At 40.2% G+C, this 25698-nt stretch overlaps 1 protein-coding gene across 4 annotated transcripts in view; it reads right to left on the bottom strand.

Moving 5' to 3' along the window:
• Window positions 1–25698, bottom strand: part of TRAPPC9 (trafficking protein particle complex subunit 9) — a 744079-nt gene that overhangs the window by 688229 nt on the left and 30152 nt on the right. For 2 of the 4 annotated variants that reach the window (XM_024250828.3, XM_009244129.4), the window contains exons 5-6: window positions 23468–23494; window positions 4124–4245 (exon numbers count right to left, since the gene is read on the bottom strand). In XM_024250828.3, the coding sequence (XP_024106596.1) occupies window positions 4124–4245; window positions 23468–23494 (149 nt within the window). The remainder of the gene's footprint in view (window positions 1–4123; window positions 4246–23467; window positions 23495–25698) is intronic. The other 2 variants (XM_024250829.3, XM_063726827.1) reach the window with 1 other exon arrangement.

Below are 25698 nucleotides of genomic sequence, written 5' to 3' on the forward strand. Positions count from 1 at the left end.
ACCTCAGCCTCACGGGTAGCTGAGACAGGAGGTGTGCACCACCACACTCGGCTAATTTTTTTGTATATTTTGTAGAGGCAGGGTTTTGCCATGTTGCCCAGGCTAGTCTGGAACTCCTGAGCTCAAGTGATCCTCCCACCTCAGCCTCCCAAAGTGCTGGAATTACAGGCATGAGCCATTGCACTCAACCTCTTTTTTTTTTTTTTTTTTTTTTTTTTGTTAATTGTTTCCTCCCATTCAAATTTTCAGGGCCAGTATGATTAATATATTATTCCTCAAAAATTCTAAAATAATTTGTTCAAGTTAAAAAAAAACAGATTGGAGTTTTGATGGGGCTTTCAGTATGTTTTATTCTGGGAGGATATGTGTAGTGGCTTAGGCCCGTAATCCCAGCGTCTCAGGAGGCCATGGTGGGAGGACTGCTTGAGGCCAGGAGTTCCAGACCAGCCTGGGCAACATGGAGAGACCCCATCATTACAAATAAAAAATAAAAAATTAGCCAGGCACAGTGGCGTGCACCTGTAGTTACAGCTACTTGGGCATCTGAGTGAGGCCGGGTGAGGTAGGAGGATGAGGGTGGGAGGACTGGTTGAGTCGAGGTTACAGTGAGCTGTGATCATGCTACTGCACTCCAGACTCGGCAACAAAGCAAGACCCTGTCTCAAAAAAAAAAATAATGGGTGGGTGCAGTGGCTCACGCCTGTAACCCCAGCACTTTAGGAGGCCCGAAGCAGGCAGAATGCTTGAGCCAGAAGTTCAAGACAAGCCTGGGCAACATGGTAAAACCCCACCTCTACAAAAAATACAAAAAAAATAGCTGGGCATGGTGTTGCACACCTGTAGTCCCAGCACACAGGAAGGCAGAGGTGGGAGGATCACCTGAACCTGGGGGATAAAGGCTGCAATGAACCGTGATCACGCCGCTGCACTCCAGCCTGGGCAACAGAACAAAACCCTGTCTCAAAAAAAAAAAAAAAGAAAGAAACACTCTTAGATATCAGGATAAAATATGGTGCTGAAGAAAAGAAAGATTCACAGAAAGGAATGAAAAGTTAATATGTGAAAGTATTTAGTACAGGTAAGAATTCAAATCAAAAAGAAAGAAATATGAATTCAATACATTGTGGGGCAACAATGAGGTAATGACCTGGAAAAAATAAATTGTATTCTTATGTCATAATACACACAAAATAAATTACAGATAATTAGATAATTATAAAAATACTTTAAATGCTAATAACAGTGAATACAAATATATATTTGCATAGATTATCTCAGCTTAACTACAGCTCTATGAGATGATGGGTACTGTTATCATCCTCATTTTAGAGATTAAAAAACTAAGGAAAAGAGTTTTATTCTATTGTTAAGAAAGTATTTCTAAGCAGGCCAGGTGCAGTGGCCAACACCTGTAATCCCAGAACTTTGGGAGGCCAAGGCGAGCAGATCACTTGAGGTCAGGAGTTCGAGACCAGCCTGGCCAGCATGGTGAAGTTCTGTGTCTACTAAAAATATAAAAAATTAGCCGGGCATGGTGGCTCGCACCTGTAGTCCCGCTACTCAGGAGGCTAAGACAGGAGAATCGCTTGAATCCGGGAGGCGGAGGTTGCAGTGAGCCCAGATCGTGCTACTACACTCGAGCCTGGGCAACAGAGCGAGACTCTGTCTCAAAAAAAAAGATATTTCTAAGCACAATGCCAAACTCCTGGCCTCAAGTGACCCAGCCACCTAGGCCTCCTGAAGTGCTGGGATTACAGGCATGAGCCAATGCACTCAGCTGTATTGGCAAATATTTTTCAAAAATAATAGCTAGTGTTTGTTTATGGAGGAGTAAATTGTTAATAACCTTCTTGGAGGACAATACAAGAATATATAACACTTTAAGAAAAGTATACTGTTTTGTTTTTTTTTTTTGAGACGGAGTCTCACTCTGTAGCCTAAGCTGGAGTGCAGTGGTGTGATCTCGGCTCACTGCAACTTCCGCCTCCAGGGCTCAAGTGATTCTTGAGCCTCAGCCTCCCGAGTAGCTGGGACTACGGGTGCACACCACCACATCTGGCTAATTTTTTGTATTTTAGTAGAGACAGGGTTTCACCATGTTGCCCAGGGTGGTCTCAAACTCCTGAGCTCAGGCAATCTGCCTACATCGGCCTCCCAAAGTGCTGGAATTACTGGCGGGTGTGAGCCACTGTGCCATGCCAAAAAAAACATACACTCTTTAACTCAAGTCAACTTCTAGGAATTGTTCCCTTAAAAAAAATCAGTCCAAAAAGATGTATGCATAGGGGCATTTATCAGAGAACTGTTTACAATAGGGGGAAGAAAAAATGGAAATAAATAATAATCAGTAACAGAATTGGTGAAATAAATAATTCTACATCTTTTCACTCTCTATTAGAGGAGGAATTTGGAGAGTAACTTGAACATAACCTATGATAAATGTTAATATATCCAGGATAAATTTCTAGAAAAATTGAACCTAAAGGAATAATGATACAAGAACACAAGAATATAGGGGCAAAAATGTTCAGTAAAGCATTTTTTCTAATTCATGGTGAAAAAGTGAGAAAGCCTAAGTATCCATCCACGAGAGAATAATTAAGCAAATTAAGGCAAGCCGTGAAATCTGTAAGAGCAGGCATTTCATCTCGTTCTAGGTGCTGTTTATGAGCATGTCTCACAAAATGTCTTGATGAATACAGGACTACATCCACATTTTGGAGAACCTTTCCACACTCTCTGAAAGAAGCAAGCAGGATTTTAGAAAACCTTTCCACATGCTCTGAAAGAAGCAAGCAGGTCTGGAGGCGAGTGTACACCTGTGGTCTATGATATACTGCTGAGTGGGTAAAGCAAGTGCAGAATAACATAGTATGATCCCATTTTCGTAAACAAGATGTGCGCGTGTGTGTGAGCATGTGTGTGTACGTGCACATGTGAGTGTGTGTGAGCATGCATGTGTATGTGTATGTGTGAGCATGCGTGTGTACATGCATGTGTGTGGGTGTGAGCATGCATGTGTACGTGCATGTGTGTGTGCATGTGTGTGAGCATGTGTATGTACGTGCATGTGAGCACGGGTATGTGCATGTGTGAGCATATGTGTATGTGCATGTGTGAGCATGTGTGCATGTGTGCATGTGTGAGCATGTGTACGTGCATGTGTGTGCATGTGTGTGAGCATGTGTACGTGCATGTGTGTGCATGTGTGAGCATGCGTGTGTACATGCATGTGTATATGTGTGAGCATGCGTGTACGTGCGTGTGCATGTGTGTGAGCATGTGTGTACGTGCATGTGTGCGTGTGTGAGCATGTGTATGTGCATGTGCGTGCATGTGTGAGAGCATGTGTGTACGTGTGCATGTGTGTGAGCATGCGTGTGTATGTGCGTGTGTGCATGTGTGAGAGCATGTGTGTGCATATGTCTGAGCATGCGTGTGTACGTGTGTGTGCATGTGTGTGAGCATGCGTGTGTACGTGTGTGCATGTGTGTGTCTCATAGGCATAAAGGTCATGGAGGCTATGGACCAAGTTGTTGATAATAAACCAAGTTGTTAATAAGAGTAGTGGAGGTAGAGGACTTTCATTTTTTACTTGATGCCACTCTTCAGCACAATTTTCTTTTTCAGTATTTTAGTAAGTACATTTGGAATGCAAAATTGTTTTCAATCCAAACTAAAAAGAAGGGTGCCTCCATAAGATGGAATGCTCTACAGGTCACTGAAAATTATGCCATGGAAGATTTCAACAGCATAGAAAACACAGACTAAAATGGGTCACCACACAGTACACAAGTATGCTCCATTTCTTAAAATATAAATAATATACATTGATAAAAGAACCAGAACATAGATATAAAATATTAACAATCATTATCTGTGAGTACGGGGGCCATTGTAGCCTTTTTCCTCCCTTTTCCAAATTTATTATACTAAACCTACACTGTTTTGAATCAGAAAAAGAAAACATTTTAGGCATATAGTACTATGCATTAGAGAGCAAGACATGAATACTTACAGAAATAAATAATTAAGAGACACTGCAGCATTACACAATGTAAAAGGGAAACTTCTGATTGAAACAACACAACTGTGTAAAAAATTCACAAAGCCATAAAATCACCTTGCTGTAATAGGAAATTGCCTCTTTATACTTGTCAATTATGTCTTCAGGGCTAAGGCAGTTCTTAGCACGTCCGATTTCAGTACTGGTGTCAGGATTGATGCCATTGGTGGTGAGGGCACCTGCAAACCAAGAGGAAGAAAAGAAATAATCTTTTGCTTTTTCTGTATTATTTCTTTGTTAAAGAGGAGCATGAATAAGGTAAAACTTAAATATGCCCTACTGAAATTTAAATAAAGTGTTTACTCTTCACAGCTTATATGCTTCCTATAATAGCCTTGCTATCAAAGCACTGTATTAAATGTTAGTTAACTCAAGTTTTCCTCCCTTTTGAAATTTTTTATTGAAGAACATGAAATGCATTACATAAAAGTAACATATTTACAGTAACTAGCTCAATTGTCTTGAAGGCAATGGTGAAGTCAGCACACATTCTCTCACAGCTTGAAGCTCTTCATGTTAGCAAGAAACCACCTCGCATCCTCAAAGGAGGTCAACTACACAAAAGCATTTTCTGAACCACACAGCATTAAAAAAAAAAATTATAAATGATAGTATGCTTTCTATGCCTGTCATTTTCTATTTCTGACCAACTCCTATCAATAAGCAGAAGCATCTGATTCCCCAGCCACCAAACCCACATGGGCAAGCATTTTGGCGCAACTTCCATTTAAAGAATATAACCAACTAAACAGAGAACTCTGGCAGAAAAAAAATTAAGATAAAATATTCATTGACTTCACAGAACACTCAAAAAATATTCTCCTAAATCTCAATAGCAGGAAAAGCTGGGCTTCTATGAAACCACTTGTTTAGCTTACAGAGAGGGAGCATCTCCACAAATCCTGTTTCCCTTGCGCTGCTGGGAGGCTCAGGGATGAGCTTGCCACCCATCTGTGTAACCTCACAAGGCCAAAGACGTGCATCTCACACTGCCCTCGTCCCCCGTGCAGCTCACTTCTTACACTTGCTTTCTAATCTTGGTCCAGTTTTTTCACCTGCTTATTGTTTGTTCTCTAATTCGGTAAGCTGCCTCAAAAGGTTTTTTGGAACAAGACAGAAGAATAAACAAGTGGAGAGATGGATGGACAAATGGAAGGAGAACTCTAAGAAAAGGAGAAGGAAGCATTTCATGTGGAAAATCCTCTTCTGGTGAGGGAAGAAAGAACTGTAATAGAACTGTGAAGAGGCAGGTGGTTTAGGACTTTGTTTCCTGCTGATTTTGTGAAAATCATAGCAAGAGACAAGAGGGAAGAACTATAAATAATAATAGAAAAGGGCATGCTTGGAAAAATATATCTCAAATATGCACTTTTTAAAGAATAGATCCAAATCAGCAAGACCCGGTGACATAAACTGTGGGTAGAGAATTGAGAACTCCATCCCCCAGGCAGCAGGCATCCCTTCGAGCAGCGAGCATTCACACAGGTTATTATAATGCCATCGGGGCAAAAGCGACATTTTTTCACACTCAGCAGAAGCAGGACCTACGTCAGGAACATCTACACGTGTCATCATCTACAGCAACTCTATGAGAGTATTCTTAGTGTACCCCATCTCTGCAGGGGAGGAGACAAGATTCTAGAGAGGTTAAATCTCCTTACTAGTTCTCACAATTACAGAGTTGGTGACCCCAAGTAGGAGGCCATCTTGGGCCTATGTTCTTAACCACAGAAGTGTGGTGCTTTGTGTGCTTTTCATGCTTATAATACATTTGTTTCTAGCATAAGTTAATATTTAATAAGTGGCAAGGAGTCTTGATTTATTTCATTAGCTCTAATGAATTATCTTTACATTGTTGAGTTTTACTCTCTTTTTTTCCCTTGGAGAAATGGTGGTGGGGGGCTCAGAATGAGGTGGGTTTTTCATTCTTCGTATGGTATCTCATCTCTTCTCTGAGGAGTAAATGATCAAAGCATAAGAGGGAAATCCCCCCCACGGAGAAGGAACAAGTGCTCCCACCATCTTTTAAAGAAAGGGCATCTCCAGTCATGAAGGCTAATTTGATCAACTTAACTTCTTTTTTTTTTTCTTTTGAGACAGAGTCTCTGTCACCCAGGCTGGAGTGCAGTGGTGCTGGAGTGCAGTGGCATGATCTTAGCTCACTACAATCCCTGCCTCCTGGTTTCAAGTGATTCTCCTGCCTCAGCCTCCCAAGTAGCTGGGATGACAGGCACCCACCAGCAAGCCCCATTAATTTTTGTATTTTTAGTAGAGATGGGGTTTCACCATGTTGGCCAAGCTGGTCTTGAACTCCTGACCTCAAGTGATCTGTCCAATTCGACCTCCCAAAGTGCTGGAATTACAGGTGTGAGCCACCGCGCCCAGCTGATAAACTTCATTTCAACATCAAGGCTAGAGGAAAAATTTCTGTGTGGAGCAACCAAGAAAAATCCAAACCATAGGAAAATAACAAGAGCATCGCTCCCAAGAGAGCTTAGTGGGTCAGACCAATTTAATTTCATTCAACAAAAGAATAATAAGTTCTAGAAACACTAGTAAGCCATAGATTTTATCTTTCTTGACATCTGTAAAGTTGTGACAGCCCGTATGAGACGTCATCATGAACTAGTGAACCAGAGCCATCAAGACCCATAGCCTGTAGATTACAGGCAGGAAAATCAATGCCACAGGAGGCTAAGACCTAGATGGGAGGAGAGACAAAGAAAGAGCATGGATGAGAAGAAGTCATGGGGAGGGGGAAGGCTGAAAAAGGCACCACAAAGGTTCTCAAGTATCAGCCCAACAATGGTTTCATCATTCACTGAAGAGACAGGTACTGAGCTGCTACCACACAAGACTGTACACAAGGCACAAAACTGGAAACCCAGACATACACATAAGATAAAGCAAAAAAAAAGAAGGAAGACAGCAGAGATGGATGCTGCTTGAGAAAGGTTTGCCTTTCTCTCCTAGAGAGAAGAATAAAAAGGGCTTAGATACACCAAGAACCAATGTGGCAATAATTTCAGCAATGGGTAACAGGCTAGCACCAGCCTGGGTCACTAACATCTGCTGTCCAACTACAAAACAAAAACCCTGCTACGTGGGCACTGTGGGCTTCATTTTGCAGAGGAATGGCAGGAAGACAAGGCATCCATAAGCCACAGTGTGGGATCGAGTCCTCCAGCACCAGAACACAGTGCCTGGAATCACCGGGGCCAAGATGGACTTTTCAATGATGGTCTGGGACACCTGAGTGGCCATTTGAAAAAAAAAAACAAAAAACAAAATCAAACCCACACCTCACAGGCGACACAAGAGTAAACTCCAAATGGATCTGAGATCTGAATGTAAAACAGAAAACCATAGATCAAAAAACACGGGTAAATTCCTCTAAAACCTGGACAAAGGAAAAGGCTCTCTATCACACAAACCTAAATGCAATAAAAGACTAATATATTCAACCACATAAAAATGCAGCAAAATTACTATAAACAAAGCAAAACATAAATAATAATCTGATTTAAAAATACATGCAACGTATATCACAAAGGGCTAATATTCCACATACATCAAGGTCACAAAAGTTGAAAAAGAAAAACACAACTAAAAATCCAACAGAAAAAGAAATGGCCAAAAGATTTGGGCAGATAATTCATAAAAGAAAAACATAAAAATGACCCTTAAGCATTTAAAAAGATATTCAACTTCATTAATGGTAAGAGATGCCATTTCTCACGTATCTAGTTGGCAAAAATGTTAAAAGCCTGACAACACACAGTGTTGGTGTATGTATGGAGAAAACACTCTGCACTGCTACTGTGAGTGCGAATGATGGGCCTTTGTGAAGAAGACTTTGGCAGAGTCTAGTAACACTACATTTATGTTTACTTTTTGACCCAGTAATTCCACTTCTAGGAATTTACACTGAAGACACACCTTCAACAGTACAGAAACACACCTATGCAATGTGATTTGCTGATATATTATCTGTAACTCCCAAACACTGGAAACAATCAAACAATCCATATGTAGAAGAGTGGTGAAATAAAACACGGTACCTGCAGGCTTAGTGTGCCACACAGCTGTGAAAGTGGATGAGGAAGATCTCCATAAGCTGATATGGACTGATCTCCAGGATACATTAGCAACCAAAACAAAACAAAAAACACCAAGTACAAAAGAATATATGTAGTATCTTACCAGTTGCACTAGAAAAAGAATTAAGAACATCAATGTGTTTATTTAAAAAATAAGAAGAAGAAAAGGCCAGGAACAAATGATATGAGTTACCTATAAGGGTAGGGAAATGAGGTGGAAAGAATAAGAGAGGCACTGGGCGCGGTGGCTCACGCCTATAACCGCAGCACTTTGGGAGGACAAGGAAGGCTCCTGGGTTGAGCCCAGGAGTTCAAGACTAGCCTGAGCAATGTGGCAAAATCCCATCTCCACAAAAAAAACACAAAAAAATTAGCCAGGCATGGTGGCACACGCCTGTGATTCCCAGCTACTTGGGAGGCTGAGGCAGGAGGACTGCTTGAGCCCAGAAGGCCAAGGCTGCAGTGAGCTGTGATCATGCCACTGCACTCCAGCCTGGGCGAGAGCATGAGACCTTGTCTCCAAAAAAAAAAAAATAGGAGAGGAAGTGGCACTTATCTGGGTAACCCTTTTTATATAGTTTTGATTTTTGGAACCATATTAACATTTTATATAGATTTGGCCAGGCGCAATGGCTCATGCCTGTAAGCCCTGCCCTTTAGGAGGCTGCGGCAGACAGCTCGACTGAGGCCAGGAGTTCAAGACCAGCCTGGCCAACATGGTAAAACCCCAGCTCTATTAAAAATACAAAAATTAGCCAGACATGGTGGCATGCACCTGTAGTCCCAACTACTCAGGAGGCTGAGGCACAAGAATTGCTTCAACTCGGGAAGCGGAGATTGCAGTGAGCCAAGATCATGCCACTGCACTCCAGCCTGGGCAACAGAGCGAGACTCTATCTCAAAAATAAAACAACAACAACAAAAAAGGCCGGGCGCAGTGGCTCATGCCTGTAATCCCAGCACTTTGGAAGGCCGAGGCGGGCGGATCACAAGGTCAGGAGATCAAAACCATCCTGGCTAACATGGTGAAACTCCATCTCTACTAAAAATACAAAAAATTAGCCAGGCGTGGTGGTGGGCACCTGTAGTCCCAGCTACTCAGGAGGCTGAGGCAGGAGAATGGCGTGAACCCGGGAGGCAGAGCTTGCAGTGAGCCGAGACTGCACCACTGCATTCTAGCCTGGGCGACAGAGCGAGACTGTCTCAAAAAAAAAAAAAAAAAAATTATATAGATTTAGAAATATAAAACAGCAACTCAAAGAACTGTAAAAATAAAAAAGGAAAAAAGATTTAAAAAATCAGCAAAGATGGGCAAACTCATTAATGATATATAAACAGAAATAATTACATTTCAAATAACATAATCACACTGACAGGAAGCATTAAAGGACAAATCCAAGTAACCTCTGACTGCAGCACCCTGTGTATTTATCCTTGGTATCATGACCAAAAGAACCACAACCAATCCTTGAACTCTAACTCTAGGTAGGGGTTTGTTTTTACAGTAACATCAGTTACATGTTGCAGGACTAAGAAAACAAGGAACTATATTGATGTCCTTGGGAGTCATGTTTCTCCCTGGTGGAGAAGGAAGATGTGAAAATGAAACAGGGAGAGAACAGAAAGAAGCCTGGAATTTGAGTCTGTAATTAGAAGTTAGTATGAACTTGACATAACAGTAGAACTTCTCAAATGGCCTAGAATCAATGAACCTCAGTAGCAATGAGCATGCTTAGTGACCAGACCTTGGTTTCTAAATACCACTCTCCAACAAAAGAAACTAAAACTCCTTAGAAAAATGTCTGATTCCAGAGCTGGAACAAGGAAAGTACAAAATCAACTTAAAATATCTTTCTATTTTTTTGAGATGGAGTCTCATTCTTGTCGCCCAGGCTGGAGTGCAGTGGCAAAATCTTGGCTCACTGCAACCTCCGCCTCTCAGGTTCAAGCGATTCTCCTGCCTCCGCCTGCCAAGTAGCTGGGATTACAGGCAACCGCCACCACGCTCAGCTAATTTTTGTATTTTTAGTAGAGACGGGGTTTTGCTATGTTGGCCAGGCTGATGTTGAACTCCTGACCTCAGGTGATGCCTGCCTCAGATTCCCAAAGTGCTGGGATTACAGGTATGAGCCACCGTGCCTGGCCTGAATCTAAAATATCTTGAGCCTGAAAGTAAACATATGTTCAATAACTGATTGAGGAACATGTCAAAAGGTTTTAAGAATCGGCTTGAAGAGCTTCCATTGGCCAAATCTAGCCAATGAGCTACAAAATAAAGAATAATAGCAATGGATTAGAACCCACTAAAAAAATAATGATCCATAAGTCCATAACAATAGATGGATGGATGGAAGGAAAGAAGGAGAAAAGCAAAAAAAAAAAGCGTCTCCTTATAGTAAAATGAGAATAAACATATAAGGAATGATGAAGCAAGAAAATCACCATTTGGCAGCCAGCACAGTAATAACTGACTCAGGTGAAACTCTTCACTGAATCAGCCAGAACCAGTTCAGCCAGAACCAGTGGGTGAAAGTGTGATGACAAACAAGATGTATACAGTCTCAAACTATTTCCCACAAATTACTTATTATTTACATCGAGAAAAATAGTTAACTTTACAGTGGAAAACTCCATCAGACTCTACTTTAACCAATTATCAAAGTTATCCTCACCAGTAATGGGACAAATGAACCTCATGTGCCTCTGATTTGATGCATGATCGATCACTTACTTGACCCCTCCCTCTGCCCTGCCAAAATGCAAAACCTCATAATCATAAAGCAACTTCAGGCAAACACAAAGTGAGAACATTCCACAAAATAAATGGCCTGCGTTCTTCAGAAATATCAATTATCATGAAAAACGAAGATAGGCTGAGACGATACTAAGTGCCACAGACACTAAATGCCGTGTGTGATCCTGGACTGGATCCCACATTAGGAAATAGAACTGCTGTATTGGAACAGCTGGTGGAATGCAAATAAGGTCTGGGGGGTAGATAAAGGTATTGAATGCATCAACGTTAAATTCTCTGATTTTAATCACTGTACTGTTTATGTGAATGACCTTGTCCTTAAAAAACGCACACCGAGGTATTCAGGACAGGGCATCAGGTCTGCAACTCACTGTCAAATCGCTCAAAAAAAACTCTGTATATGCACAGAGATCAAATAATAAAGCAAATGACAACAACTGGCAAATACGGGTGAAGAGTACATCAGAATTATCTTTACCACTCTTTTATAAGATTTATAAGTTTTAAATTATTTCAAAATCAACAGTTAAAAAAATTAGAATTATGGTAAACTCATTAAGCTACAAAACAATTCTATTATATTAAAAACAGGATGCATTTCGTAAAGACAAGTGCACTAAAACATATATAATTGGGAATATAAATGAAATGAAAATGGAGAAGACAAATTACAAATTAAGATCATAGGCCGTGATCCACTGGCCTTTGTGTCTGGGAAAGGAAAGGCCATAGGCCATGAGCAGAATGAGTCACTTTTTCACTTACACACTCATAACACTTGCTAAGTGCCTCTTCTGTGCCAGGTGCTGAGCTGGGCACGGGGAATCCACTGCCACAGCAGTGTGTGCAATAATTAAAAAGTCGCCACCCAGGTCGGGCACGGTGGCTCACGTCTGTAATCCCAGCACTTTGGGAGGCCGAGGCAGGTAGATCATCTGAGGTCAGGAGTTCAAGACCAGCCTGGCCAACATGGTGAAACCCCATCTCTACTAAAAATACAAAAATTAGCCAGGCGTGGTGGCACATGCCTGTAATCCCAGCTACTCAGGAGGCTGAGGCAGGAGAATTGCTTGAACCAGGGAAGCAGAGGTTGCAGTGAGCTGAGATCATGCATTGCACTCCAGCCTGGGCAACAAGAGCGAGACTCTGTCTCAAAAAAAATAATAATAAATAAATAAATAGTCATCATCTGGACACCATGATGAAAGGAACATAAGCGTCAGGCCAGCCTTTGGCTTTACTGACAGCTGCCAGACACCTACTGAAGAACCAAGTCTTGAAGGAAGGCCTGATTCTTTTTCTTCCCCAGGAACATAAAAATTCTGGAATAAGACTGGAGATACATCATCAAAAGAATTAAAGGGAAATTGACCCAAGAAGAAATATGAAGAAGTTGTGGTTTTTAAGCAAGCTGAAAGAAGATAAAGGAAGCATGACCAAAAAATATTCTACAGTAGAAATTTTAAAAAAATAAAAAGAAGGCCAGGAGCAGTGACTTACACCTACAATCCAAGCACTTTGGGAGGCTAAGGCGGGAAGATCACTTGAGCCTAGGAGTTCGAGACCAGCATGGGCAACATAGTGAGGTCCTGACTACAGAAAATCTAAAAATTAACCAGGCATGGTGTCATGGCCCTGTAGTCCCAGCTACTTTAGAGGCTGAGGTGGAAGGATTGCTTCAGCCTGGGAGGTTGAGGCTGCAGTGAGCCATGATCATGCCACTGCACTCCAGCCTGGGTGACAGAGAGAGACCCTGTCTCAAAATAAATGAATAAATAAATAAATAAATAAATAACTGAAATCATATAAATGTGTTCTTCAACCACAACAGAATTATTTTTTTATAACAGAATTATTTTAGATATCAACAACAGAATGAAATTTGGGGAATTCACAAATACTTGGAAATTAAATAGCACACACCTAAATAACCAATGGGTCCAAGAAGAAATCACAAGATAAATTAGAAAATACTTTTTTTTTTTACTTTGAGACAGGTTCTCTCTCTGTCCCCCAGTCTGGAGTGCAATGGTGCGATCTTGGCTCATTGCAACCTCTGCCTCCCAGGTTCAAGCAATTCTCCTGCCTCAGCCTCCCCAGTAGCTGCGATTACAGACATGCCACCATGCCCAGCTAATTTTTGTATTTTTAGTAGAGATGGGGTTTCACCATGTTGGCCAGGCTGGTCTTGAACTTCTAACCTCAAATGATCTGCCTGCCTCAGCCTCCCAAAGTACTGGGATTATAGGCGTGAGCCACCACGCCTGGCCTAGAAATTAGAAAATACTTTGATTAGCTGGGTATGATGCCATGTGCCTATAGTCTCAGCTACTTGGGAGGCGGAAGCAGGAGGATCTCTTGAGCCCAGGAATTCTAGGCTGCAGTGAGCTATAATCGCCACTGCACTCCAGCCTGGGCAACAGAGTAGAACCTTGTCTAAAAATAAGAAGAAGAAAATAAAAATAAAAATAATTGAAAACAAAATACTTTGAGCTGAAAACTGGCCAGGTGCAGTGGCTCACACCTATAATCCCAGCACTTTAGGAGGCCAAGGTGGCCAGATCACCTGTGGTCAGGAGTTCAAGATGACCTAGGCCAACATGGTGAAACCCCATCTCTACTAAAAATACAAAAAATTAGCCAGGCGTGGTGGTGCACGCCTGTAATCCCAGTTACTTGGGAAGCTGAGCCAGAAGAATAGCTTGAACCCAGGAGGTGGAGGTTGCAAGTGAGCCGAGATCATGCCACTGCCCTCCAGCCTGGGTGACAGAGTGAGTCTCTGTCACAAAAAAAAAAAAAAAAGAAAAGAAAAAGAATACTTTGAGCTGAAAACAAAGCCATAATATAGTAAAAATTATATGCCACAAAAGCAGTGCATAGAGGGCAATTTGTAGCTATAAATACTTACATTTTTTAAAAACAGGCCAGGTGCAGTGGCTCACATCTATAATCCCAGAAGTTTGGGAAGCAGAGGTGAGAAGATCACTTGAGGCCAGGAGTCCAAGACCAGGCTTGGTAACATAGAGAGATCCCATCTCTATAAAAATTTAAAAAGTAGACAGGCATGGTGCATAACTAAAGTCCTAGCTACTCAGAGGCTGAGGCTGAAGGATCACTTGAGCACAGGAGACGACTATAGTGAACCATGACTGTACCATTGCACTCTACCCTGGGCGACAGCGCAAGACGCTGTCTCTAAAAACAGAAGAAAGAGCTCATGTCAACAACCTAAGAAACTAGAAAAAGAAGAGAAAACTAAATTCAAAGCAAACAGAAGGAAGGAAATAAAGATTAAAGCAGAAATAAATGAAAGGGGGGAATTGAAAAACAATAGAGAAAGGTCAACAAAAACCAAAAGTTCATTCTTAAAACAACCACAAAATTATGAACTAGCTAAGAAGAGAGAAGAATCAAGTTACTAAAATCAGAGCTGAAAGAATAGACATTACTACCAACCTTACAGAAATATATTGTAAGACAATATTATGAACAATTATACACCAATGAATTATCTAATTTAGATGAGTTGGGCAAATTCCCAGAAAGATACAAACTACTAAACCCAACTCAAGAAGATCTAGAAAATCTAAATAGACCCATAACAAGTAAAGTGATTGAATCAATAATCAAAAAATCTCCCAGAAAGAAAAGCCAGGCACACAATAATAGACAAACAGAGAGCCAAATCATGAGTGAACTCCCATTCACAATTGCTTCAAAGAGAATAAAATACCTAGGAACACAACTTACAAGGGATGTGAAGGACCTCTTCAAGGAGAACTATAAACCGCTGCTCAACGAAATAAGAGAGGACATAAACAAATGGAAAAACATTCCATGCTCATGGATAGGAAGAATCAATATCATGAAAATGGTCATACTGCCTAAAGTAATTTATAGATTCAATGCTATCCCCGTCAAGCTACCATTAACTTTCTTCACAAAATTTTAAAAAACTACTTTAAATTTCATATGAAACCAAAAAAGAGCCCAGATAGCCAAGACAATCCTAAACAAAAAGAACAAAGCTGGAGGCATCACGCTACCTGACTTCAAACTATACTACAAGGCTACAGTAACCAAAACAGCATGGTACTGGTACCAAAACAGATACATAGATCAACGGAACAGAACAGAGGCCTCAGAAATAATGCCACACATCTACAACCATCTGATTTTTGACAAAGCTGACAAAAACAAGCAATGAGGAAAAGATTCCCTATTTAATAAACGGTGTTGGGAAAACTGGCTAGCCATATGCAGAAAACTGAAACTGGACCCCTTCCTTACACCTCATACAAAAATTAACTCAAGATGGATTAAAGACTTAAACATAGGACCTAAAATCATAAAAATCTTAGAAGAAAACCTAGACAATACCACTCAGGACATAGGCAAGGGTAAAGACTTCATAACTAAACAGCAGTGGCAACAAAAGCCAAAACTGACAAATGGGATCTAATTAAACTAAAGAGCTTCTACACAGGAAAAGAAACTATCATTAGAGTCAACAGGCAACCTACAGAATGGGAGAAAATTTTTGCAATCTATCTATCTGACAAAGGGCTAATATCCAGAATCTATAAAGAACTTAAACAAATTTACAAGAAAAAAACAACTCCATCGAAAAGTGGGCAAAGGATATGAACAGACACTTCTCAAGAGAAGACATTTATGCGGCCAACAAACATACGAAAAGAGCTCATCATCACTGGTCATTAAAGAAATGCAAATCAAAACCACAATGAGATACCATCTCACGCCAGTTAGAATGGCGGTCATTGAAAAGTCAGGAAACAACAGATGCTAGAAAGGATGTGGAGAAATAGGAACGCCTTTATACTGTTGGTGGGAGTGTAAATTAGTTCAACCATTGTGGAAGACAGTGTAGCGATTCCTCAAGGATCTAGAACCAGAAATATCATTTGACCCAGCAATCGCATTACTGGGTATATACCCAAAGGACTGTAAATCATTCTACTATAAAGACACATACACACGTATGTTTATTGCAGCACTGTTCACAACAGCAAAGACTTGGAACCAACCCAAATGCCCATCAATGATAGACTGAATAAAGAAAATGTGACACATACACACCATGGAACACTATGCAGCCATAAAAAAGGATGACTTCATGTCCTTTGCAGGGACATAGATGAAGCTGGAAACCATCATTCTCAGCAAACTAACACAGGAACAGAAAACCAAACACCACATGTTTTCACTCATAAGTGGGAGCTGAACAGTGATAACACATGGACACAGGGAGGGGAACATCACACACCAGGGCCTGTCAGGGAATGGGGGGCTAGGGGAAGGACAGCATTAGGAGAAATACTTCATGTAGATGACGGGTTGATGGGTACAGCAAACCACCATGGCACGTGTATACCTATATAACAAACCTGCACATTCTGCACGTGTATCCCAAAACTTAAAGTATCATAAAAAATAAAAATAAAGAAAAGCCAGGTACAGCTGTCTTCAATGGTGAATTCTACCAAATATTTAAGGACAAATTAACACCCATTCTTCATGAACTCTTCCAGAAAACATAAGAGGAAGGAACATTAACCAATTCATTATATGAGGCTAATGTTGCCCTAATACCAAAACCAGAAAAAGACATCAAAAGAAAACTACAGATCCACATTTCTTATGAATATAAATGCAAGGCCGGGCGCAGTGGCTCACATCTGTAATCCCAGCACTTTGGGAGGCCAAGGCAGGTGGATTGACTGAGGTCAGGAGTTCAAGACCAGCCTAGCCAACATGGTAAAACCCTGTCTCTACTAAAAATACAAAAATTAGCTGGGAGCAGTGGCACATGCCTGTAGTCCCAGCTACTCAGGAGGCTGAGGCAGTAGAATCGCTTGAACCTGGGAGGCAGAGGTTGCAGTGAGCCCAGATCATGCAACTGCACTCCAGCCTGGGAGACAAAGCAAGACTCCAGCTCAAAAAGATAGATAGATGATAGATAGATTAGATAGATAGATTAGATAGATAGATAGATAGATAGATAGACAGATGCAAATATCCTCAATAAAATACTAGCACACTGAATCCAGCATGATATAAAAAGGCTTATACAACATGATCAAGTGGAATTCAGCTCAGGAATCTAAGGTTACTTTAATGTCTGAAAATTAGTAGAATAAAGGACATCCCATGTCCATGGATTACAAGATATAATCTTCTTAAAATGGCAATATTCTCCAAACTGATCAAAAGTTTGGAGAATCTCTATCAAATCTCTATCAAAATCCCAGCTGGATTCTTTGTGGAAAATGACCATCTGATCCTAAAATTCATATGGAAATTCAAAGGATCCAGAATAACCAAAACTATCTTGAGAAGAAAAGAACAAATTCAGAAGACTTATAATTCCCAATTTCAAAATTTACTACAACCTACCTGGGGTGGGGGAGGTATGGGTAATTTTTAAATTTATTTATTTTCTTTACCTTTATTTTCTACATTCTCTATAATGAAGATGACTTTTACAATAAGGAAAAAATATGGTTTTGTTTTTACATTTTTTTTTCTTTCCAACATTTATTTTATGTTCAAGGGGTACATGTGCAGGTTTGTTACATGTATAAGTTATTTTTTAAACATGCACACCTACTCCTTAAAAAAAAATGTATAACAAGATAAACAAATATCTAGTGAAAAATAACTTATAAATAAGAGTATATTTTTTCATAAATTGAAAACTTAAAAGCAAAAACCCATCAAGTTCCTAGAGAAATTTGTATAACATATAAAAACAAATTCATTTTCAAAAGTTCTAGTTGACTAATGAAAACCCAACAAACAAAGGGAAAATCACATTTGATAGTCAACTTTAAACACATGGAGAGGAAAAGGCCTAGAAATTACAGCCCCAGCCAGGTACTATGGATCACGCCTAAATTCCTAGCGTTTTGGGAGGTTGAGGCAAGAGGCTCGCTTAAGGCCAGGATTTCAAGAAATCACAGCTCCTGTAATTCAGATATTAACTCAATATAATGGAAGGAAACCTTTCCCTAAGAGACAGTGGAATTCTGTGCATAAGACAGGATAAACTCAGCCCAAAGTGCACTAGCCACAGTGATGATTTTTTAAATAGAATTCTAAAGTTAGAATAATGTTGAAAAGCTGCCAAATCCTCTGAAAGACGGAAATACATGCATGAACACACATATATATAAAGTCTACCCCCATGCTGCATATAAATGCTAGCTTATTTTTGTTTACTCATGGGCACTAATTACTTTAATGGAGCCAGAATATTTTAAATTGTGACAGGTAATCAATATTACATGACTTGTCAAATCTAGTTAATAAATTTACTCTGTTGTGTAACCATAATACGTCTAAGACATCTAAAAGCAGTGAAAATACCTTTGTATGTTTTTGTTTTCTAGAAGTCTTTACAAAATTCCAGGCTTTTTCCATACATCTGAGAGATATTTCTATATGATTTTTTCCCTTGTGAAACAAACAACAGATACTGTTGTCAAAATTCTGTCATTGTACACAGTGACTGAAGACCGCCATACTCTAGCTAATCCGCTGGACAATGAGGCACTATGCCAGGCACTGTGTGAGGGAACAACAGGAAAAAAAGGAAGACAACAACCCCATTCTGGAAAGGCTTACAATCTGTGTCAACACTGGGGATTTTTTTCCTTTAGTTAATGAAATGGAATCAATCAAATACTGTTTTTGAACTTTCCGTAGTCATGACACTACCTTTATTAGTGTGATGACCAGAAAAGCCTTAAATGACTTTGTTAGGTCAACTAGCAATGATCATCACTGGAGAGTAAGTAATGCAGAAATTAACTGATAGCAATGATTCTGCCTACATTCGACCAAAAATAAACCTATGCTGAACTCTGCAAGGTGAATGAAGAGATAAGGTCCCTCATGACCAAAAAAAAAAAAAAAAAAAAAAAAAAACGGGCAAGAAATCAAATAAGCAAAGAGTTTTCAATAAATGATTCCCTAAAAAAAGCAATAGAGTATAATGGTTAAGAGGATAAATCCTGGGTGCAAACTCATGAGTTTGAATGCCCACATCACCACTTACTAGCTATGATCCTCAGCGAGTCAGAAAACCTTCCTGCATCTCAGTTTCCCCACTTATAGACTAGGGATAACAACAGTACCGGTCTCCTAGAATCATGAAGATTAAATTGCTTTAGGTGTAAAGTTTACATAGAGCACCTTAAGTCGTAGATACAACATCAAAAGCACAGGAACAAAGAAAATATAAACTGGATTTCATCCAAATTTAAAACTTGTATGCTTCAAAGGACACCATATCAAGAGAATGAAAAGATAACACACAGAATGAAAGAAAAATTTTGCTAATCATATATCAAAGGACTCATATATAGAATATATAAAAAACTGTTACTGGCCGGGTGCAGTGGCTCATGCCTGTAATTCCAGCACTTTGGGAAGCCAAGGTGGGCGGATCACCTGAGGTCAGGAGTTCGAGACCAGCCTGGTCAAAATGGTGAAACCTCATCTCTACTAAAAATACAAAAATTAGCCAGGCATGGTGGCATGTGTCTGTAATCCCAGCTGCTCAGGAGGCTGAGGCAAGAGAATCGCTTGAACCCGGGTGGTAGAGGTTGCAGTGAGCCGAGCTCACACCACTGCACTCCAGCCTGGGCAACAAAGCAAGATTCCGTCTCAAAAAAAAAAAAAAAAACCTGTTACAACTCAACAATAAAAAGACAAAAAGACAACCCAATTTAAAAATTGGTAACTATCTAAATAGATATTTTTTCAAAGAAAATATAGAGATGACAATAATCATATGAAAAGATGCACATCATTAGCTACAAGGGACATGCAAACCAAAACTACAATGAGACACCAGGTCACATCCACCAGGATGGCCACAATCAAAAAGGTAACAAGTATTGACAAAGATGCAGAGAAATTAGAACTTGCATTCATCGCTAGTAATAATGTAAAGTGGTACAGCCACTTTGGAAAACAATCTGGCAGTTTCTGAAAAAGTTAAACGTTGAGTTACCACATGACCCAGCAACTCCCCTTCCTAGGCATACACATAATAGAATTTAAAACATATGGGCCAGGCACAGTGGCTCACACCTGTAATACTAGCACTTTGGGAGGCTGAGGCGGGATCACCTGAGGTCAGGAGTTCAGGACCAGCCTGGCCAACATGGTGAAACCCCTTCTCTACTAAAAATACAAAAAAAATTAGCCGGGCATGGTGGTGGGCACCTGTAATCCCAGCTATTTGGGAGGCTGAGGCAGGAGAATCGCTTGAACCCAGGAGGTGGAGGTTGCAGAGAGCCAAGACTGCACCATTGCACTCCAGCCTGGGCAACAAGAATGAAACTCCATCTCAAAAAATAAATAAATTAATAAATAAAACACAAATGCTTATAACATCGTTATTCATAATAGCCAAAAGGTACAAACGATACAAATGTCCACCAACTGATGGAATATGGAAAAACAAAATGTGGTATATATATATACACACACATATATATACACATATATACACATATACATACACATATACATATACATACACATATATACACATATACATACACACATATACATACACACATATACATATATACACATATACATATATACACATATATACACATATATACATATATACACATATACACATATACACATATATACATATATATATACACAGAATGGAATATTATTCTGCAAGAAGAAAAAGAAATGCATACTGACACATGCTATACGGATGAAGTTTGAAACATACAGTAAGTGAAAGAGGCCAGTCACAAAAACCACATACCATTATGTGTATCATGCCATTTATATGAGATGTCCAGAACAGGCAAATAATAGAGAAAGAAAATAGCTTACTAGTTGCTTGGGTGTAAGGGAAGGACATAGGCAAAGGAGAGTGACTGCTAACGGGTACATGGCTTCCTGCTGGGGTTATGAGAATGTCCTAAAACTGATTGCGGTGAGGGTTGCACAACTTTGTAAATATACTAAAAATGACTGGATTTTACCCTTTAAATAGGTAAACCGCATTAAAACTAGTTTGTTTGTTTTTTTTAAAAAAAAGCACCTTAGAACAGTGTCTCTCACATAATAAGTGCAAACTGCTCATTTTTATTACAGGAAGAAGAAACTCTCCTCAACACGAAAATGGAAAAAGCAATTATGAGTCAACTAAAATTATCCAAAAGATCATTTTATGTAAAGTAGTTGCTGAATATACATGAAATGTTTAGAAATTAAATTTAAAAAAAAAAAGGCCAGGCACAGTGGCTCGCGTTTGTAATCACTTTGGGAGGCAAAGGTGGGAGGATTGCTTGAGGCCAGGACCAGCCTGGTCAACATAGAGAGACCCCATCTCTATGAAAAAATTTAAAAATTAGCTAGGCATGGTGGCACACACCTGTAGTCCCAGCTACTCCAGAGGCTGAGGTGGCAGAATTGCCTGGGTCCAGGAGTTCAAGGGCGCAGTGAGCTAGGATCGTGCCTGTGAATAGCCACTGCACTCCAGCCTTGGCGGCAGAGTGAGAACCCGTCTCCAAAAAAAAAAAGAAAAGAAATGAAAGAAAAAAAAAAACACAAGAAAAAAGAGTTTTAAGAATCATTCCACTTTAAAAATGCAGATAAAGAACACAAAGGCCTAGCTGCTAGAAATGCTGGGAGGGGAAGCTTAGTTCTTAGGATGAGAGATGGAGGAGCCCCTGAAAACCGTGAAACTTTTGTTCCGGTTTTGGAAACGATGGTGGGGAAAGCAGGTAGGAAAAAAATTTGGAAACAGCTTGCTTCAAACATTATGTCCATTTAAAACTCAAAAATCAAATGAAAGTGATGTAATTTTGTGATAGCGTCACATGAATGGGTTTTCCGGGAGCTGAACAATTTTACAACCCCTGAGAGAGTGTTAGCTATTCAGATAGAGAGGCTGTGAAGAATCAAATTGCATTGCTCCTAGGAGCTAGGAAGATTCCCTACCAGCACTGTCACTGCTAACACATTTGCAAGGGTTTAGAAAGGACCAACGCTTGAAAGACAGATATGATTTCAGTAGCGAGTCAGTCCTGGTACAAAGGTCCCCACGAGCAGAAGCCAGAAGGCATTAGCAGGAACTGGGGTGGCCTGGAAGGCAGGAACCAGATATGTGGGGCCAGGACGGCATCTCATTCTCTTTACTCGCTCTCCCATTGGTAGAGAAGTCAGGTCCACACGTTTCTCATTTGGGACCATTACAGAGGATGTCCTCACACACCAAACACTGGTTTCTGAGTCCTTCCTGGCAGTTTTCACCTCTACAGCAGAACCTTGATGCACCCTTGAATAACAAAGCCCCACAGAATCTCCTCACTTTTCCTCCCAGCACTCTAAACTCAATTTCACCTCTACACAACCTTATCCTGAAAAGCGTCAGAAATCTTTTTAAAATGCCTTATCTCGACAAACACCTGATTTTTCTTATAGCTCTAAGCTACTTCTATATGGTGTACACATCTAATTCTCCTACAACTAATGCAATTGACACACTGCAATTCAGTGTTTTATAGCAGGCATAACCAGCCAAACTGGGGCTCAACAACTCATACTGGTCAAATACCAGTACACTCAACATCCATTTCATTTGTCATCAGTGTTGGCGGGGCTTTCAGCTCTTCAGTGGCATAAAGTCTGCCCGCCTGACTATCCCCCAGATGTCTTCTCATCAGCAACTCAGGTCTCCTGAAACCAAAACTAAGCATTTGTCCTTTCTCTACACATTCCACAAACTCCATCAGGAAACTTAGCCACTGGCCTAGAGAAAGGAGTGAACGCAAATGTTAAAACCAACGCCTGCAAACTTGAGGCAACTTCATTTCAGAGCCAAGATGCACGAGGAGATGAAAGAGAATGTGTTAGTCACAAAGCCTGTGTAAGCACAGCCATCTGATTTCAATTCTAGACTGTTTTCATTTTGTATTATTTACCCTGTCATTGTTTCTCATTAAGTCAGAAAACAATAGAGCTCATCATGAAATAATTAAGCACTGTAATAAAAGAGGTTTTTGCTGTATTAATTACAGAAGATATTACGACGGGAAGAAAAACCTGCCTCTGTAAAAAATACGAGATTTCTTTCCCTGTTAAGAACACACAGACGAAATGCAGTAGAGAATTAACTCACGTGGAAGGGAGCACAAGCCACAAATCAGAGCAAAGTCATGATTACAAATGAATTCAAAATTAACAGGACAAACATGCTCAACGCATTCAAAGAATTAAAGGCACAATTCTCAAATCATTCACTTAGCCATGCTAGAGGAAGAAGCCTCCTCTTCAACAGACAACATAAAGCAATGGGTTTCCCATCAAGCAAGGACCCACCAATCAATCATCAAGCTTTTAACATTTCTGATTTACAGTTACTTAAATCAGAATGTTCCAAAGATCATCATCCAGAAATTTTAACCATTCATTCACATCACCATGAAACAGGCACTTAAAAAAAATAACCAAAAGAAACTAAACACATAGATCATGTACCTGGATCAATGAGAACTTCCTGTGCGCCTGGAAGAAAGAACAAATTATGGTATTTTATTTGGAAAACAAAACTACTTTTAAAAATAACTACTAAAACACATTTCATAATTCACATAGCCTAGAGAAAAATCTGACTTGTATCTGATCAGAAAAGCAATTCTGAGGAACAGTATGTTACAAGTTTGGTGCCTTTTTGCTTCAGACAGGAAAAAAGAAAAGCTACTATTACTCATACCCTAAACAAATTGTTAAGTGCCTCCTCACCTCTCTGCCTTCCCACTTTCTATGTTCATGCTCCCAGCTCTTCTTTTTTTTTTTTCTGAGACAGAGTCTTGCTCTGTCACCCAGGCTGGAGTGCAGTGGCGTGATCTCGGCTCACTTGATCCTCTGCCTCCCAGGTTCCAGCAATTCTCCTGCCTCAGCCTCCCAGGTAGCTGGGACTGCAGGCGTGCGCCACCACACCCAGCTAATTTTTTGTATTTTTAGTAGAGACGAGTTTCACCATGTTAGCCAGGCTGGTCTCAAACTGCTGGGATTACCGGCAAGATCCACCATGCCCGGCCTGCCACCTCTTCTTAAACAAGTATGAGAATTCCTTATTTCCACAAATAAGCCAAGTGACAAAGGATTATTATTTGTGCAAATGTATGTCAGCAACCTACAATGGGGGAGAAAAGGTGCCAGTGGCTCTGCGGAACTTTTCACAACCCCCCTAAAATACATCTCTCTCTCTCTTTATCTCTATCTCTCTCTCTCTCTCTCACACACACACAGAATAACTGGACACTTCATCAAGTTAAAGATTTCCAACTTTTAGAAGGTAGCTTTGTAGTTAGTTTAAAATACAAAACTATTAACTTCACTATTATGAAGAAACTTTTGAAAGCCTTGGTGGTCTGCTAAACTACCCAAATATCTGTGTGATCCAATTCGACTTCTCTATAGAATGCAATTTCCCATCATGGCAAAATACACCTCAAGAGGTACTGGTTCCAAGAGTCATGTTTATCATTAGCTATTTTCATTTTTAAACATGTTAAGAAGATTCAAAATGGTATGTCCCAATAATCTTACGGAAATAGCACATTTATTCAATTGTCTACACAGAGAAGAGGCCCCATGATTATGGTGCTATTTAAGAGCTATTTTGTGTACAGCCATCTCTGTTTGTAAATGCAGACAAAAGTCACTGCAATCTTGACGCCACCATTAAAATAAAAAACAGGTGTTTTCCATTTAATAACACCTTTATGCCAAGCACGATGCTTAACAAATATCATGTACGACCTTCAGAGCAACCCTACAAAATAAACAGATATTAACCCTCACTGCCTGTGGGGAGACTGAAGCCCAGAGGAGCCACCACCACACCCGCCATGACACCAGGTCTGAGGTCTGCACTGAGCCAGACATTCAGCTGCACAGACCTTGAGGAATTCTGGATTTCCAGATAACCCTACAAACGTTTTGTTCTGTGAAGAACCTGGCCAAATATATTATACTATGCCATGTCCTTTAGATACGGGATATGAATTAAACTTTTGATGCCTCAGAGTTATTATCACAATCATCAATCATTTGATTATTAGCATCATCAGCCTCTAGTAGGCTGATTTCACATTAACCAAACTTGTAAGAGACCGATGTAGGAAAACTGGAGGTTTAACTATTAATGTAACGGGAGACACAAAATTATCAATCAGACCAAAATATCAGGGTTCAACAATCAGCACATTTTCTCTTCAAAGGCCAGATCACAGGCAGGAGGTAAGTAGAAATCAGGTCCATACATCTCATTTAGGACTATTACAGAGGATGCCCTCACACACCAAATGCTGGTTTTTAGGCCCTTTCCTAGTGGTTGTCACCTCTACAGCAGGATCCGGACACCTGAATAACAAAGCCTCACATCATCACCCCTGCCTGTAAAATGAAGAGAGTGGGCCGATGCTTCAGTTTGTTCCTGTTCTAAGGTAAGCCTCTGTGAGCCTCTATCTTTTGTTTATATTTAGGGGCATTAAAGTGTTCAGATGGGGAACTGAATACCACTCCCTTCCCTGAAACAAAATTCAGTAGTTGTATTTTGTTGAAATACAAATCAATTTCATCTAGAAAACTCCACTTTCTCTGAACAGGAGTTTTCTAGATGAATTTGATGGACTAAAGTTCTGTTACAGGGAGAAACCTGCTGCCTACACAAATGATTAACGCAAACCGCAGTGCACTCTCTG

This window comes from Pongo abelii, chromosome 7 (assembly GCF_028885655.2).
Source record: "Pongo abelii isolate AG06213 chromosome 7, NHGRI_mPonAbe1-v2.0_pri, whole genome shotgun sequence".
In the NCBI taxonomy this organism is placed as follows: Eukaryota; Metazoa; Chordata; class Mammalia; order Primates; family Hominidae; genus Pongo; species Pongo abelii.